This window comes from Varanus komodoensis, unplaced genomic scaffold (assembly GCF_004798865.1).
Source record: "Varanus komodoensis strain SLA01 unplaced genomic scaffold, ASM479886v1 scaffold208, whole genome shotgun sequence".
NCBI classification, from domain to species: Eukaryota; Metazoa; Chordata; class Lepidosauria; order Squamata; family Varanidae; genus Varanus; species Varanus komodoensis.
The window spans coordinates 112759-131142 of NW_025335584.1; the positions used below are offsets into that span (position 1 = coordinate 112759).

The 18384-nt window shown below is 38.7% G+C and overlaps 1 protein-coding gene and 1 pseudogene across 1 annotated transcript; both read right to left on the reverse strand.

Moving 5' to 3' along the window:
* Positions 1 to 622: 622 nt before the first annotated feature.
* LOC123023298 (vomeronasal type-2 receptor 26-like) lies at positions 623 to 13129 on the reverse strand. Its single transcript, XM_044429793.1, has 6 exons — positions 13068 to 13129; positions 10220 to 10511; positions 6886 to 7722; positions 5132 to 5350; positions 4094 to 4220; positions 623 to 1521 (listed from the first exon to the last, which is right to left on the reverse strand). Exons 1-6 carry the CDS (start codon positions 13127 to 13129, stop codon positions 623 to 625), a joined length of 2436 nt encoding a protein of 811 aa, XP_044285728.1.
* A 2990-nt stretch (positions 13130 to 16119) lies between these two features.
* On the reverse strand, positions 16120 to 16174 carry LOC123023299 (annotated as a pseudogene).
* Between the last annotated feature and the right edge of the window lie 2210 nt (positions 16175 to 18384).

An 18384-nucleotide genomic window follows, 5' to 3' on the forward strand; every position in this document is an offset into this window, starting at 1 on the left:
AGTTTGTCAAAGTCTCTGATTTTTTCATTTTTGAGATGGTATGAATAAGATTTCAAATATTCAAATACTGGAGAAAGTGAAACTGACAGATTAAGGCATTTATCCTCTTCAACCATGACCACTTCTACAAACCCTATGGTAATACTAACAGAAATGCTGACTTTTTCTTACAATGAACTCTTACAAATGCCTTTCCTAATTTTAGGTTCAGATGAACTTCTCTCCCAGTTTAATCATGGTGAAAATGTAGTTCTGTTTTCACTTGCTTTTGATTGGCTTCAATGTCAGCTTGGCACATCATTATCCAACCCAATAGTAGTGTGAAGCTGCAGAAGGGGTGGACAACCTTGGGGATCTTGGGACCAATGTCAGTTTTCAGAGCATTCCAGGATAAATTTTGTAAATTTGTAAAAGGGTAAATTTTGTAAATATTACCACTAATTTGAATCTGTGCAAGTCCCCTCTGATCCACTAATGTAATCATGATTGAGGTGGAAATGGAGCACTTTAGTTTTTTTCAAATTTTCCTATACAACTACTCAAAGTTATTTCATTCCATTATACTTGTAACTGTTTGAAGATGTGACTTGCTCATTTATCTTTCTAACTTGCATGAACACCCTCATAGTTTCCCCCTTATTAATTTCTTGTTGTTCTTCTCAGGCCTCCACAGAATGATATAACATTTGGGGAAAAAGATGCAACCAAGCAACCCAGCACTGGAGGATAGGATGGAGAAGATCTCCACAGCTACCATATATTTCCCCTTGGTGCTCAGGTAAGTAGGAACAAAAGATAACCATACACTGCAAAAGACCAGCATGCTGAAGGTGATGAACTTGGTTTCGTTGAAAATGTCTGGTAACTTCCTGGCATGAAAAGCCACCATGAAGCTGATAGCTGCCAGGAAACCCAAGTAACCCAAGACACAGTAAAACATGACCACAGAGCCCTCATTGCATTCCAGTACAATTTGTTCATTCAATGAGTGCATGTCAGCATCAGGGAATGGGGGAGATGTTGCCAACCACATGGCACAAAGGCCAACTTGCACAAGGGCGCAGCCAAGCACAATGGAGATGGACAGTCTCTGCCCCACCCAGCTTCTCATGCTGCTTCCTGGCTTGGTGGCCATGAAAATGAGAACAACTGTGATGGTTTTTGCAAACACGGAAGATACAGCTACAGAAAAGGTGATAGCAAAGGTCATTTGTCGGAGGAGACATGTGGCTTTCTCAGGTTTGTTGATGAAGAGCAATGCAGAAAGGAAGCAGAACATGAGGGAGATGAGGAGGGTGTAGGTGAGGTTCTGGTTATTGGCTTTGACTATAGGAGTGTTATGGTGCTTCACAAAGATTGCCAGCACTAGAGCCGTGATCAAAGAAAGAAAAAGAGAAAAGAAGACTAAACTGAACCCAAGAGGTTCTTTGAAAGACAAGTATGTTATCAATTTCGGAATGCAAAAGTCATGGTCCTTGTTTGGATGATGGTCATTTGGACATTTGATGCAGTCCTCCATGTCTGAAGAAGAAGAAGGAGAGGAAGGAATCTCTTAGTTTTTTCAAATTTCCATTAAGGACTGTTCTTTCCAACAAATAAAAGAATACTGTGTGAAAAGGGAGAACATAATTTCATATGGGACACACCTCCCTCTACCTCACATAGCCTGCTTCTTGATGGTTCATATACATTTGTATCAAAGCTCTATACACAATGTCCCAAGGCTGACATTATTGAACAACCAGTCTGATCAGGGGCTCTTCTCCTTTTTTAGTATAGAATCATAGAATCATAGAGTTGGAAGGGGTGAAAGGGCCAATGGTTCCAGCCCCCTCCTTAGTGCAGGACTCCAGGTTAAACCAACCCTCTCAGATGAACTAATTCATTAATTTAGTTGCTTTCAGCCCAGCACTCCAAGCTATCAAGATCATTTTGAATCTTTTTTCTGTCTTCCAGGTTAGCATTTATCCCATTTAGTTTTGTGTGATCTCCAAATCTGATAATTGTTTCCTGCACTCCCTCATCCAAATCATTAATAAATGTATTGAAGAGCACTGGGTTCAGGACTGAACTCTATGGTGCCCCACATGTCACCCCTATCCAGTTTGAGAAATCAGTCCCATGGATGAGTCCAATTCTATTTGTTTTTCAGTGCCAGGCCAAGACCTTTTTATTCAAACAGTATTTTAATAGTGTTTAATATTTATAGATTTTAGTTGTGCAGCCTGTGTGTTTCTGGGTTTTAATTGTAATTGTAATTGTTTTGTATTTATTTAAATGGGATTCACTCACAGAAAGGTACCTCTGAGAATAGTCAGTAATCTTCCCTGCTACATCACACCTTGCACACCAGTGTGTTCCACCCTCTGTGTAGCTTTTTTCACCCTGGAGAAATTGCATACTTCTATACCTAGAACTAGCTCACTTCATTAATTACCATCTCCTCTCCCCATCCCCCTAGTAGGGGGAGTCCCATTCTTCTGACTGATATGGTACAAACTGTTAAAGGTGTTCACACTCTCTTTAGTTAGGGTGACTCACAAACACTTATAAATATTACTGTTATATTTCATATCAAAGCTTATAAAAATTACCTGTCGAGATAATAACTTGATATGAAGTGTTTGATGTGCCCTTGATGGGGTCTGTGCCATATTTTAAGTTGGCATGAAGCTCATTGCTGAACATACAAGTTATGCACATTAAAATATGCTTAAAATTTCATTAATTTCAATTATTTTTTATATTTGCACTTAACAGCTGTTTCATATTGTCATGTAGTTCTTTCAGATTTTTGAGAAAAATGTTAGTATACGCTATTCAGATTATTACTATTTTTTCAGAAATGTCATCTGACTTTACTGGTGTGTTCAAAGTGCCAGTAACTTTTACAGAAACTGCTGGCAAAACAATGTTGAACATGTTCAGGTTTACTCTAAAGTTATAATTCTGTCAGAATGCCAAGGTTATCAAAGGATTTTTCTTACACAGGGTATCTATGTGCAAACCTAATCCATCTGTCATGGATTATCTGGTGAGACTGTAAGTTGCTTCATGGGATAGGAAACTTGTATCAAAAGAAAGGAACTGCTTCCTGGTATCAAAGTATCCAAGGCTCAGTAAACATAGAAAGTCACATAGAAACATAAAAAGGCAGTGCTGGATCAGACCAAAGATCCATCTCATTCCGCATTCCATACACACCACGGCCACAAGCTGCCCAGAGGATCGCTCAAGTGGGATGACTGCAAGGCCTTGCCCTGCCTAAGTTCCTCATAAGTTGGTGTACGCAGGCATGCCACCTCTGGTGAAGGAGACAATGCATACCCTGCAATGCTAGTAACCACAGACATGCTCCACTTTCCATGAACTGGCCCAATCCCATTTTAAATTCTTTAAGTTTGTGGACATCACTACTTCCCATGGCAGCGCATTCCATATTTTAAACTATACATTGTGACTTGTCAGTCCTAAACTTTCCCCCAGAAATGAAGACTATGATTTAAATTTAATGGAAGGATACTTTATTACCTGAATTAAGTATTTAATTAAGCTCCTATTTGATTGCAGGAAGGAACTGGGCAATGCCTCAGAGGGTGCTTGTGCCAAAATTTTCCTGTGTCTTTCTGGCCAAATCTAGATGGGACAGTGGCATCTCTGAGACCAGCAATGATCCTGTATGGCACCTTCACTATCCACCTTCAGATGGATTAATTTCAAGATCAAAATGTCACACAGGTCTTATATGTGTTAGTTTTCCTTATTTTTTAAAAAATAGATCTATATTTACCTACATTTACACATAGAAAATTAAAAAAACCTTTAGCATATAAGCTTTGTTTTGCAAATATTTTCTCAGTAGTAACAAAATAGATATATTAAGGAAATGTCAGTACTTTTCCTTATTGATGTGCAATCTACAATGACTCTGTATGGCTGGCTGGCTGGCTGGCTGGCTGTCTCTCCCCACTTCCCTCTCCCTGTTTCTTTGCAGTAAATGAAACTTTTCCTATGCAGTTGATTACTGTTATGTTGACAATGATCTTTCCCATAAAGTCTCAAAGACCATAAAATGACTTTGAACATCTCTCACCGATATGGCTTGCAATCTTCCCTTCCGGACATAAGCTGCAATCATAACAGCAAAATGGCCTCCCCACCTTCATTTTCTTGCTATAACCAGGCTCGCAGTGCTCATTACACACTGAGAAAGGCAGCATCTAGGCCACAAAATGGGAAAGAAATAATTAAAGAATATTACAAAATATGTTTGGGAAATAGGTAGATTGTTCATTGTTCCAATATATGGAAGGTTTTCATAGGACCACAATGTCATCTAGATTCTTATTAAAACAAGCCATATGAAGGACTAGTGCTGTATGAAACATGAAATCACTGCATTGTTTTGCTGCTGTAAAAAGGAATTGAGACAATGATGTTGCACTTAGTGTGTTTTTTCAGGTTATTTGATGTTGTGAGTTTGTTACATGTTACTGGATAACATTCACTACTATCTCATGATGGGTTGAACCCATTAATTAGTCCAGTTTTTGCCTATTTCTCCTGGTAACAATTCTTTAGGTTTTCTATAATTAATTAAGATAGTCTCACCTATGGTGTCTCTATCTGATGTTGATTTATATTGATTGATTGATTGATTGATTGATTTATATCATGCCTTTTTCCTACAAAGGGCTCAAGGCAGCTTACATCCTTCTCCTCCTCCATCTTATCCCCACAGCAACGTCCCTGTGAGGTAGGTTGGACTGAGAGTCTGTGACAGGCCCAAAGTCACCCAGTTGGCTCCATGGCTGAGCGGGGACTGGAACCCAGATTCTCTGAGTCCCAGTCCCATGCTCTTAACCACTACATCACACTGGTTCTCGATTTATCCCCTTCTTACCCATCCATGAAAGTTCTCTGGATAGCAGAGGTGGGGTTGCCATGTGGTGAAATGTCCACATCTGTTTTTGTGAATCATTTTCTATGCATCTAGATCTGAATCTAACTGAATATATGAAAAATTATTAAAGTTGTAGAATAAAATTGTTTTCACCTTTTTCTTTTATAGTTTTCAGCAGCAATGTGCTGAATTCAAAAACTTTTTCAGCTCCTGGAAATCATAACCTACCTGGTTGAAGCTGTTGTGCCACATGATGGCATCTGCATTAATGCTGAAGGATTTTGCCTGAGGATCCACCCTTCCAACTTTCACTCTTTTAAAGGACTGGTTTGGGAAAGTCACCCAGTTTGTAAGATCAATTCCAGCTACCAATTCCCTGTTCAAGTCAAAAGAAATCTCATCCCCTGCACTGTTGTTAAATGATATGTGTTTTAGGAAGTGGTGGAGCTAGAAACAGAAAATAACAATTTTCCAAGAAAATGTAAATGAATAATATTCACAACTATCTCATGATGGGTTGAACCCATTAATTAGCCCAGTTTTTGCCTATTCCCGCTGGTAACAATTCTTTAGGTTTTCTATAATTTAGTGGGTTTCCTGCCCACATAACTAGATTTGAGGTGATTTCAAAACAAAACTCTAAATAAAACAGAATGAAAGGAACCAAAACTACTACTACTACTACGTATTATTATTATTATTAGTAGTAGTAGTAGTATTGAAGAGATGGTCTATTTTTGATGGGGGGGGTGTTTTGCCCCATGTTAAATGTGCTATTTTTTAAAAGGAGACATACAATATCTAACAAATTATTTTGGACATAACCTGGCAGAAGATTCTACTCAGATTTATGAGAATAAAAAACAACTATATTCATCTAATAGCATGCAGGAATGTATTCTGCATTCAACTCTCAACATGTACAATACTCAGAACAAACTATTGCTGATATCAGGACCAAGTCACACATTACTTAGAAGATGGAAGATACTGCTGGACTCTTGAACTGGATTCTGATCCTAGATTTTGAGGGGGACTGTGGAGGGATTGTATCATTTTTGGTATTTACTGTGGTTCCAGTCAAGTCCACAGTGAATTCTTTTCTCAATATCCCTTAGTAATATAGCAAAAAGTGATCTATTTCTTTTAAAGAATCATTCTTTCACAATTAAAATTACAGGCCTGAGAGCCCAAACTTGGGTTGGAATTGTGGTGGGAGGACAGAAACAGCACCCCTTACCCCATACTAGGATTGCAATCTGGATTGGACTCTGTGCACTTTAAACCCTAACCCTTTAAAATGAGAACTAAAAAGACAGCTGCTCTTCACAGTAATGTGTATTTTTGATCCCATGAAACATGGGTAACTGAGAAAAAGATAAGAGGGAGGAAGCATGAAGAACACTTTCTGGTCATTTTCTGGTCTCTTTCACCCCCCCCCCACCCCCAATCAGGTGTCCTTTCCAGATATAGACCCAGATAACTCTTGCTAATGGTCTAGAGTTACATAAAAGAAAAACGTTACACATTTGTAATCTCAAGTTGGGAATCATGATGAGTATACTTTAGAAAGAACTAACTAATCATTGCGTGCATTCTAGTTATAATTTCAATTTTTCAGGGATTGAAGCTGGTTGAGTATTAGCATTGCTCCATCCCTAATTAGGTCTTTATCATATGCTCTAGTGTCCCCAAGCCATATACTAGGATCATGAACTTGATAGATGGCTATTCACCTACTCTAAAATAGAAAGCCATTGCTCTAAAAACAATTAAAAAGCAATGTCTGGTTTGATCCTGCAAGATTAGTAGTAGATATTCATTCCTTTGTAAGTGGGATTTCTTTAGAAAGACATACTGGAAGCTGTGAATCCATGAGAATTCATTCCACTATCTTTGAATTGCCATAACTGGTGCATACATATATATTGGATACTAACATGAGAAAGAAGTCTTTCAAATTTGCCTGCTGAGGCCATTACCTGCCATGATTCTTGATCCTGAAGTTTCACCATCCCCCTTTCTTTAGGTCTGCTGGACCGCATGGCATGCAAAGTATGGGCCACTGCATAGACAGCATTGTAGATGCTGTAGCTGTGGCCAGTCATGCTCATTTCAAAAACAGGACCAGGAAGGCTTTCAAGCTTCTCCTCTCCAGTGCATGTTTTCTCAGCTGTTTCTTCAAGCAGTTTATCTGGAAGTTCACACTCAAATGTCTGCTCCCAGAAGGTCCTGACAAAACCATCTTCCTTTGTCCCCAGATGGTTTCTGGTCTGAAGAAAAAGTTGGAATCCTAACACTTCCTTAGAGTGAATGGTGAAGGCTAAAGCACCATGCATAGTTTGGATGTCCCAACTCTTTTGAAAATGGCATGATAGGAGCTCCAGCTGGACTGTTAGTATCCACACTTTACCTTTGGGCATCATTATCCCTTGTTCCATTTCTGGTAAATACAAAAACCACCTGAAATTCACTATATCTTCTTCATAGAAAATCACAGCATTAGCATTGCTTTGCATTGTAACATTATAAATGCCTGTCAACCAACCTATTGCTTCATAAATCTCATTCGTATAAATTTCCTCAACTCTTTCAATGAAGGCAAAGCAGATGTGATTCAAGGAAAACATTTTACTTAATGTCCTCACAAAGACATCACCATTCTCATCATTTTTGGCAATCACACCAACCCATATCCATTTGAAGTGCAATAGTAGCTGGAGAATCCCTGTGTGTTGATAAGTTTCCTTGGGGACCATTTGGTAAAAGGAATATGCTTCTGTTTCATCATTCTTCAGTGGAATAGAGCCATATGTGAACTATGGAAAGATTTAATGAATGGATTGAGGTGAAAGAGGGGATAAGTATTTTCCTAAATGAGATATTTGTGCTTTTGGTCTCCCCAATATTTAGGGCGGGGCAACACTCCTAAATATCAAGATGTTAAATACAGGGTCCATTAATAAAAGAATAGTATATATCAGCTTGAGCCAACATGCCCTTAAGTCATTTCTTTAATACATCAGTTGAAAAGACCAGATTTAAGGTCATATTATGTTTGGTCAAGCTCCACAAAAGCAAGGAATTGAAAAGTAACATTTATGTCTTAATAGAAATGGTGCAAAGTCTCCAATTGTGCTTTCTTCCTTCTAACTTTCCATGTACCCACACTTTTCCTAGTTTTTTCAAGGTCTAACATATTTGTGGAAGATGGAAGTTCTGTGACTAGAAATCTTCTTTGAGGTTACTCTAGTCTTGTCATAGTATATGAAGCATGTGAGGTGTAATATATTCCTAGGGTAGTCCTTTGGTGACTTGAGACATGCTACAGTTGCAAAATTTCACATCATCTCTATTTTCCCTTTACAAAACTTTGTGCACCCTTGCACACTTTTTTCAGTCAAGTCTATTTTGGATGCATGCATCCAGTGACTAAGCCATTTGTGCATATTTTACAAATGAACACCTTTCATTTTCAATCGTGCTGATGTTGTCCAACTTTATTTTCACTGTGTCTGAGATGCACAGAAAAAACAAAACAAAACACCAAAATGCCAAAACACACCACCACAATGGAGTGAATTTCTTGTCCAGCTCTTGGTAAATGTGCAGGGTTTTTATCCTGGGTTATATTTTTATAGAGGCTCAATGGGTCTCTAACCCTCCAGGAATGAGGTTTTCACAGATAAAGCCTCCTGCTTAGAAAACAGAATACCAAGAATGCTTGCTTCAATTTACCATTCTCTAAATGGTGCAGGAAAAGTGCTACAGTTATGACTCCAGAAACAAAACTGGTGTTTTCTCGCTAAATTGGTAGTCAACCTATTCCAGAATGGAATTTTCACTACTCAGATATCATAGATTATCTTCAGTGCATGCTTCCCAGTATGTTATTAGCTAAGTCTAGAGTTCTATTCAGGGCTTATTCTTGAATAGACATTCTTAGGAGTGCAGTCAGTGGAAAAACTGAGTAATGTTAGACTATGTCCTCCTTGATCTTTGTCCACCTTTGGGTAACATCTTGTATAATTTCAGTTGTGAATTACACCAAAAATGTTTCATATTTTTTATTGCTTGTACCTTTCTGATGTCTTAGAATAACAAAAGCAACAACATTGCCAACCCTATGGGTAGCAGAGGTGGGGGGAATAGTTTAAGCATATGAAGGTTTTTCATTCTAAACAAATGGAATTGCTGGCACCATCATGGCTTCAGTAATAAAATGGAGTGTGCTTTTGCTGCTGTGAACCTCTCATCACCCACCTCATTCATGGGGGAGGGGCTGAAGTGCTCTGAAATTTTCTTCTAGGATCTTGCCATACTTGCACCTATGATTGCAGTGTTAATGTTTTATATTTATGCCAGTGTAATTGTCTATAAATGTGAATGCAAGTCATTACCCTCTACATTATTGGATTATAACAATAAAGACTTTGTTCTCTAAACTAGATGCCTCAAGTATGGGGCTTCAGATTAACCTGAAAGTTCACCTCTCTAGCCCTATTCTGTTCGCTCTTTCCTTAGTACACACACTGAATCAGATCATTGAGGCATCTAACACACTATGCATTTTAGCCTCTTCTGGGGCATGGTAGACACCATACCCACTTTGATTCCTTACTAATTCATAGAATTCATCCAAATATATACAATCAGGGAAAGACGTCTAAAGATAAGAGAAGGATTGGAATGTAGCTATCTCTGGGCCAGAGGACCTGGTTCAGTAGGCAATGAATTGAGGAGGAATTGAAACTCCTGATTTGATGGAAGCAGAAAATGGGGCATTATAAATGAGGCTCCCTGACAGACATTCATATTGTTCAGATACGAGCCAAGGTTCTTTAGCTAAAGATGACCAAAGTGGTGGAAGTGGACTGAACTGCCATGTTATGACTCTTTCTCTTCAGGTTTTTCCAAGAGGGAGTGGGGTTCTGGATTTGTTGTGTATGGAAATTGTGGACTTTCTCTCACTGGAGACATTCAAGAAGTGTTTGGACAGTTATATAAATGGAATGGTGTAAGTTGGTGTCCTGCAAGAGCAGGGGATTGGACCAATTGGTTTTCTACACACTTCCAACTCTAATCTTCTATGGGTCTATGACTCTATGAAATGTAATGAATGTATGAATGCAATTAGTATAGATAGATTGAAAAATGAATCTGCTTGACCAACTCATGCAACTCCTTAATTTCCTGAATTGACACTCCTTAATTAGCACTCCTTAATTTCCTGAACTGGTAGCACAAAGTCACTTCTGCTGGAAAAGCAGAAGCCAATCAGATTCCACAAGCCATGCTCACAGACCCATATCCTACCTGTGGAACTTTGTAGGTGCCCAAGATGTTTGCTATGTGGATAGATGCTGCAAAGTAAAGAGCCCCAATGACAGCCATCAGTCTGTTCTGGATGCCACACTTATAATTTGGGATGAATCTGTTCTGCGTTGAAAGAAGTTCCAAAGTGCTATGGTAGGTCCACTGTGCAATATAGTAGCTTTCATAAATGTGGAAACCCAAGGTGATATTGGGTAAGATCTGATGGTTTTCATTGATCTCCTTCACTGCATATACCAAAGCTAAGGCATGCTGGTAGTTCTTAGACACAGCACTGCAATGAAATTGCATGTCATACATTAGGAAAATATTTTTCTTAATATTTTGAATATTTTCTTGTGTTCTATCCAAAGTATTGTTCCAGAAGATACTACCTATCGCACATTCTCAGTTAATTTAATTTAAATAGTCGGTGGCAAAAAAATGTCTGCTTACAGACATCGCATTATTAAACATTATTAAAACAAAAGAAGATAGACTGGGAGAATGGGAGGTGGGTGAGTTCAGTGAGAAAACATGTAAAGTGATGCAAAACTCCCAGTCCCAGATAGACGCTGATGGGATCTGAGCTAACAGTGAGTGATTATGAAAGAGATGCTATGCTTCTGTGAGACAGCAAAGTCAACTGAAGTTAAGGTCACTATGGAAAAGGTAAATTCAGGGTTAGGCATAATAAGTAAATTAGAATGGAATGAACCTACCATGTTATATTGCTCCTGTTAAAATCTGTGATACAGCCACACTTTCAATATTGTGTGTAGATTTGAGCACTATGTGCATCTATGCAGCTGAGTTGGGAAAAGTGCAGAAAAGAGCAATTATAATGATCAAGTCTGGCTTGAAAAGTGGAGAAGGAGAAGAGGTAGAGGTAGAGGAAGAAGAAGAGGAGGAAGAGGAAGAAAGAACTATCAGTGGTCCTGATGAATGGATGCTACTGTCCATATGAGAGACATTGTAAGCATCTCTACATTCAAAATTTAACCCACCAACTTACTGGGACTTACTCCTCTGTTTTCTTTGTGGGAGTAGACTGTGTCCTTTACAGGAGAGGGTTTTCTTTCTCTACCTTTCTGTAATTTAGCTATCTAATCACATGGTAACACTGTGGCAAAGTGCAGTATTTTTCTGGATTTCCACACCCTTTTCACCCTGAATTTGGTATTTCATGCCAGATGTCATTTGCTTTAAAGCTGTGGACATAGCTGGATATCAGAAGAGATGATAACTTCATAAAAAGGGCCTGCAAACTTCTGCAAGTGAGTGATCAGGAATGCCTCATGTCAAAAACCCCATGACCATGTATACCAGTTGCAGGGCAGGACAAATGAGAACCATTTTGAGACTTTCTGTAATAGGTTGTGATAGAAAAGCTTTAAATGACATAGAAACATAGAAACAGAGTGAGTCAGAAGGGGTCCCCCGGGCCACCCAGTCTGACCTCCAGCACCAGCCGGATCCGCTCACAACATGCCCACCAAGTGGACATTCAGCCTATCCTTGAACACCTGCACCAATGGGGCCTCAAAGACCTCTCGTGGAAGCCCATTCCACACCCTTGGGGTCCTGACAGTCAGGAAGTGCTTTCTGGCATCCAAATGGAACCTTGGCTCCCTGAGCTTTGCTCCATTGGAGCGTGTCCTGACTTCCTATGCAGGGGTGAACAGGTCTCTACCCATCTCCATGTGACATCCCCTCACATACCTGTATGTCGCCAACAGATCCCCTCTGAGTCTCCTCTTCTCCAGGCTGAAGAGACCCAGTTCCCTCAGTCTCGCTTCATATGGCATCCCCTGCAAACCGGCCACCAACCTTGTGACCCTACGCTGCACTGACTCCAACCTGGCTATACCCTTTCTGTAATGAGGAGCCCAAAACTGAACACAATACTCCAGTAAATAAATAAGTGGGAGGGAACTCGTACTTCCTACTCAGGGATTTATGTTCCAGCCCAGCTCTTCTTATTTTCATATGTGGCAATGCTAGTTCTTGTGATTGTGTTGGGAAGGTGACATTAATTTGCATGGCAAATCTCTGGAGGTCCACATAGTTTTACGGAGTGAGGCTATGTGAATTTTGTTATTCATCATGGTATAAAAGCAAACATTTAATAGGATGGCTTTCCTTCTGACAGGAAGCAGTATATAAGATATACAAACTTCCTTGAGTAATATCTCAGATAAGGAACTAAAGTGAGACTGTAAGATTATGACCTTGTATTTCAGTGTAGAATCCATTTCCACATCAGACACAACAAAGAAAGCATTTAATTGCTTGCTGTGTTCCTGTCATGACCAGGATCATTTGTAAAGAAAAGACAATGTCAATGGCAAATCATTCTAAAGCTGGAGCTAAATGAGGCATGAACTACTGCCTGTATCTCTCACACAACAGCTGGAAGTATGTCTCATTGAACTTAGCTGCGTTTATACCTGAATATGCAAGGAAAGGCTATGCTGCTAAGCTTTAAATTACAGCTCCATATAGAAAAGTTTCCTTTGGGGATATGGAAAACTTGTAATGAAATTTCCTTTTAAAGTACATGTTCAACAAGCCTAAAATGCATCAATTGGGTGATCCATCCCAGATCATAGAGCAGTATGGATCCTTTGTTCTTGCAAAACTGTACTGTACTCTTGGCTTCACACCTGTGTGGGAGTCAATGATGAGAGGAGAAGCAATTGTTTTGTCTCAAGCTGAAGAACTACACGAAGGAAAAGGAATAAAGGTGACCTCCTATACACTCTGTCTATCAAAATCAGTTCAGGCACTCTGGAGCTTATCTTAATCTGGACAGATATGCATTATGGAAAGGGATGGGAAACATTCTTACAGACTTTCTCCAATCACTTGTTCACGGGGGTATTGATTGAAGTCATGCAGCTCTTCTGGCATTATGATCTGAGAAGTGATACCACCAACTACGAAATCCCCAGATTGCAAATACTTGTGAAGAATAGTGAGGGGATCACCAATATTGCATTCAACTGTATGAGATATGGGTGCCATGCAAAGTGGTAGCAACTGCAGCAAAACCAATTCTATCAGCATCCTAAAAGCAAAGCTTGTTTCACTGTTCCCCTTCTCAGTATCTCTACACTATTCTTTGAGCCTCAAATGGTGCCCCAATCTGGACATCCATTCCATGCACATTCTGCTTTGCAGCATCCAATATAAATCTTAAAGCAATGGAAATCTGGATGATGCAACCTTGCCAATCCCCAGTCTATTAACATTTGTTGTTTGCCATTGGCCATTGATAGTGCTTTCAAGGAAAAAAAGGGTTCAATTATTGTCATTCACATAATTATAGGATGAAAGGAAAAAGTAGGTGTCTTCTCAAAGTGTTTTTGAGGATTGTGAAGTGTAAAAGAAAGCAAATTTGTTTTTCTGAAGACTTTACACCTAAAACAGAAACAGACTTAGAATAACATATAGCAAAAAATGACATGAGTAACCTAGAAGAAAAATACATCCTCCTCCTCCTCCTCTTTCTCATCCTCCTCATCATTCATCATGTTGATATTAGTAAAATACCTTATTTAAGGCAATTTCTTAAACCCAAGAAACCCCAAGAATTGCACACTCCTCAAAGTGGAGTAGCCCCAAGGGAAGAATACTTAATCATGAAAACATCATTTTATTTGCAATACAAAAATAACATCAATGGATGACAAAGCAAAAAAAGGAGAGAAATCATAACATAAATCAAAAGAACACAAAGAATTCATTAACAGCTCCATTGAAACAAGAGGAGAGGAGAGGAGAGAACTTATAAAATCCTTATTCCTTGAGTGTCTCTTCAACTGGAGACATCAAGAGGAGATTGCAGGACTGATTTTTTTTTTTTTGTCTTGGAATGCCACATTTTTATTAAACTGTCTCTTAGCGCATGACTGTTCTTTAAGATCAGAGCCTTCTTAACTGATATTTTAGCCCATAAAAGATCATGTTTTCCCTCTTCAATATCAGCCAATTCCAACTGCTATCATTGGCATTTAGAATCCAATCTGCAATATAGAGCAGACCTGCTGCACTATAATGTAAATTCACCTTGGGTACAGCAAGGCCTCCTCTCTACATTGCACCCTGTAAACTTTGGAATCTGATCCTTGGTTTGTTGCCATTCCAAATATAACTATTTCATTGTATCTGCCAATCTTGAAAAACATTTTCCAGAATTGCAATTGGCATCATGAAGAAAAGAAAGTTCAGTTTAGGGAACACATTCATTTTTACAATCGAAATTCTGTCCAACCAAGATGAGATTAGTTTAGTCCAGTTTTGTAAGTCCTTTTGAATCTTCATCCAAGTTGTTTGAAAATTGTCTTGAAAAAGTGCAGCATTATGTCCTGTGATGTTTATCCACAAGTATTTAACTGGGTTTGAAGTTATTTCACATCTTGAGATTGTTTTTATGTTTCCTTCTTGTTTTGTAATGACTTTTAATATAATGTGTGCATTTTTCTTATTGATCCTATCTCCTGAATGAAGTCCAAATTTTCCAAGTTGCCCAATATATGCTGCAGGGGTTGATGTGAATCTAAAATAGTCCAGATTATATCATCTGCATTACATTTTATTTTATACTTTATATTTTTCTCCTCCTTTTTTAAAGCCTTTGATTTTTGGATCCTGTCTCATATTTTTTGCTATGATTTCCAATGCAAGATTCAATAAAAGAGGTGATGAAGGGCATCCTTGGCATGTTCCCTTCTCCATTTGAAAGCTGTCAGCTGTCACTGCTGATTAGGATTTTCACATGTTTTCTAGTATAAATTTGCAGCATCCAATTCAAAAAGCTTGAGCCGTAGTCTAAATGTCGGAGGGTTTTCATTAGAAAAGGCCAAGATTCATTGTCAGAAGTGTACTCAGCATCTAAAAATATAAATGCAGCTTTTTTCCTTTTCTTTTTAACCCATTCAATTGCCTCAACAAAGCATATGTTGTCTTTCATGTTTCTTTTAGGGACAAATCCAGTTTGGTGTGCACAGATCTGGTTTTCATATACATTTTTTAAACATTTCTGTCATCATTAAAGTAAAAGTTTTATGATCAACATTTAATAATGAAGTAGGTCGATAAGAGTGTGGTTACATAGGATCATTGGCTTCTTTATGTATCAATGATTGGTGAGCTTCTTGACATCTTGGTGGCAGTAATCCTTCTGTTACTTGATGTTACTTGATCATTACTTGATGTAGTGGCAGAGTCAGTTTTTCCTGTAAGCATTTATAGTATATAGCAGTAAATCCACCAGGACCAGATGCTTTCTCTTCGTTCCATTTGCCTAATAGCTTGTGATAGCTCTTGAATAGTAATAGTATCATTCAATGTTTTCCTCTACTCTCGAGTAAATTTCTCAAGCCCCGTTCCTTCAACATACTTCTCCATCCCATATTCTGGGGTTCATGTTTTTATGTACCTGTGAGAAAATATTTATAACTTGCCCATGAATTTCCCTTTCTGCATATGTTGTGCCACTACCCTTCTTCATAGCTGTTATAGATATTCGTTCCACTCCTTAAGACAATACGTGAAATATCTTCCAGCTTTACTTGCTTGTTTGACCTGTTTTTGTTTTAAAAATCTTAGCTTCTTTTTTATCTCTTCCTTCACAAACATATCAACCTGATTTCTTAATTGTCTGAGTTCAGTTAAAATTAATTTATCTTGGATTTTCTTTATGTTGATCCTCTAGTATTTCTATTTGCTCCAAAAGTTGTGTGTGTGTGCACTGACTTCTCTCTCTTTTCCTTAGACATGGTTTCTATAAAGTATTCTCTCCTATAAGCTTTACTGACTTCCCAAATTATGACTGTGGAGATATTATTGGTGTTATTTAATCTGAAGAATTCTTCCAGTACTTCTGACTTGGTCAAAATATCTTCTTGTAGAGAACATATCAGATATTAAACTGATAAGAACAGATACTACACTATAATATACTATATTTATATATTGCTGTCTGACACTAACCCAACAATAACATAGCATCACTAAATTCTTCGCAGATACAATGGCTGTCTGAAGACATATCATGGGGGATTGTGGTTCTACCTAGTTGGACAAGGAAAAAGTCTGGGGTTGTCAACAATGCAAGATGACTGATATTGTGTTGAAGTATTTATTAATCCAAGTTTGGTTTTAATATAGGTTTTTTTTGTTTTTACTTTTTAAGATCTATTTATTTATTGAATGGAGCTGGTCTTTGACACAATAAAGATTATCTCTCTACTTGTAGCAAAAGATTATCACTGAGTCTGCATCTTATTCCTCCACCCTGTGTTTTCCACCATATTAGCTCTAATGGATCATGACCAGAAAGTAACTTGGGTAATCCTTGACTCCAGGATATTTGAATCCACATGTATCTTCTAACTTCAGCATTTCCATGTAGTTAAAAACATTTTTATGTACTTTACCACCTCTAGCTTTTTTTGACTTGTTGATATGTGGTTCTATAACTCCATTCATATCACCAATGATCAGAACTTCTTGAAAATACAGTATCAATTCAAAGAATTTTTCAGGAAAAAAAAAAACAACTTTTGCATCATTTGGTGCATAAAACACTGCCAAAGTATAAATTTTCCCATTTAAAAATCTCATCTTCCAGGCAAGGAACCTTCCATCTGCATCTGGAACTCAATGTACCAGCAAATTTGGAAAACTCAACAGTGGATACAGGATTGGAAAAGGTCAGTTTACATTCCCATCCCAAAGAAGGGCAATGCCAAAGAATGTTCAAACTACCACACCATTGCACTCATTTCTCATGCTAGAAAAGTAATGCTAAAAATCCTAAAAGCTAGGCTCCAGCAGTATGTGGACCGAGAACTACCAGAAGTACAGGCAGGGTTTCGAAGAGGGAGAGGAACTAGAGATCAAATTGCCAACATACGCTGGATCATGGAGAAAGCTATGGAGTTCCAGAAAAACATCTACTTCTGCTTCATTGACTATGCTAAAGCCTTTGATTGTGTGGATCACAACAAACTGTGGCAAGTTCTTTAAGAGATGGGAGTACCAGACCATCTTATTTGTCTCGTGAGAAATCTATATGCTGGTCAAGAAGCAACAGTGAGAACTGGACATGGAACCACGGATTGGTTCAAAATAGAGAAAGGAGTTCGGCAAGGCTGTATAGTGTTGCTCTGCCTATTTAAGTTATATGCAGAGTACATCATGAGAAATGAGGGGCTAGATGAATCACAAGTTGGAATTAAGATTGCTGGGAGAAATATGAACAACCTCAGATATGCAGATGATACCACTCTAATGGCAGAAAGTGAAGAGGAACTAAAGAACCTCCTGATGCGGGTGAAGGAGGAGAGAGCAACAGTTGGCTTGAAACTCAACATTAAGAAAACTAAGATCATGGCATCCGGTCCTCTCACTTCCTGGCAAAAAGATGGGGAAGAAATGGAGGTAGTGACAGATTTTTTTTTTCCTGGGCTCCAAGAACATGAGAATCAGGGACTGCAGCCAAGAAATTAAAAGACACTTGCTCCTTGGGAGGAAAGCTATGACAAATCTAGACAGCATACTAAAATGCAGAGACATCACCCTGCCAACAAAAGTGCATATAGTCAAGGCTATGGTTTTCCCAATTGCAATGTATGACCATGAAAGTTGGACGATAAGGAAGGCTGAATGCTGAAGAATTGAGGCCTTTGAATTGTGGTGCTGAAGAAGACTCCTGCGATTCCCTTGGACTGCAAGGCGATCAAACCACTCAGTCCTAGAGGAGATCAACCCTGACTGCTCTTTAGAAGGCCAGATCCTGAAGATGAAACTCAAGTACTTTGGCCACCTAATGAGAAGGAAGGACTCCCTGGAGAAGAGCCTAATGCTGGGAACAATAGATGGCAAAAGAAGAAGGGGACGACATAGAAATAGGTGGCTAGATGGAGTCACTGAAGCAATCGGTGTGAGGTTAAGTGGACTCTGGGGGATGGTGGATAACAGGAAGGCCTGGAGGAATGTTTCTCATGGGTTCGCAATGGTTTGGACACGACTTCATGACTAACAACAACAACTGGATCTTTAAATTCTTCTCCCACATTTAGTTCTCAATTGATAATTTAGATGGCAACGCCCTTCTTTTTAGAATCTGCTGAGGGTGCAAAAACCCCACTCAGAATTTT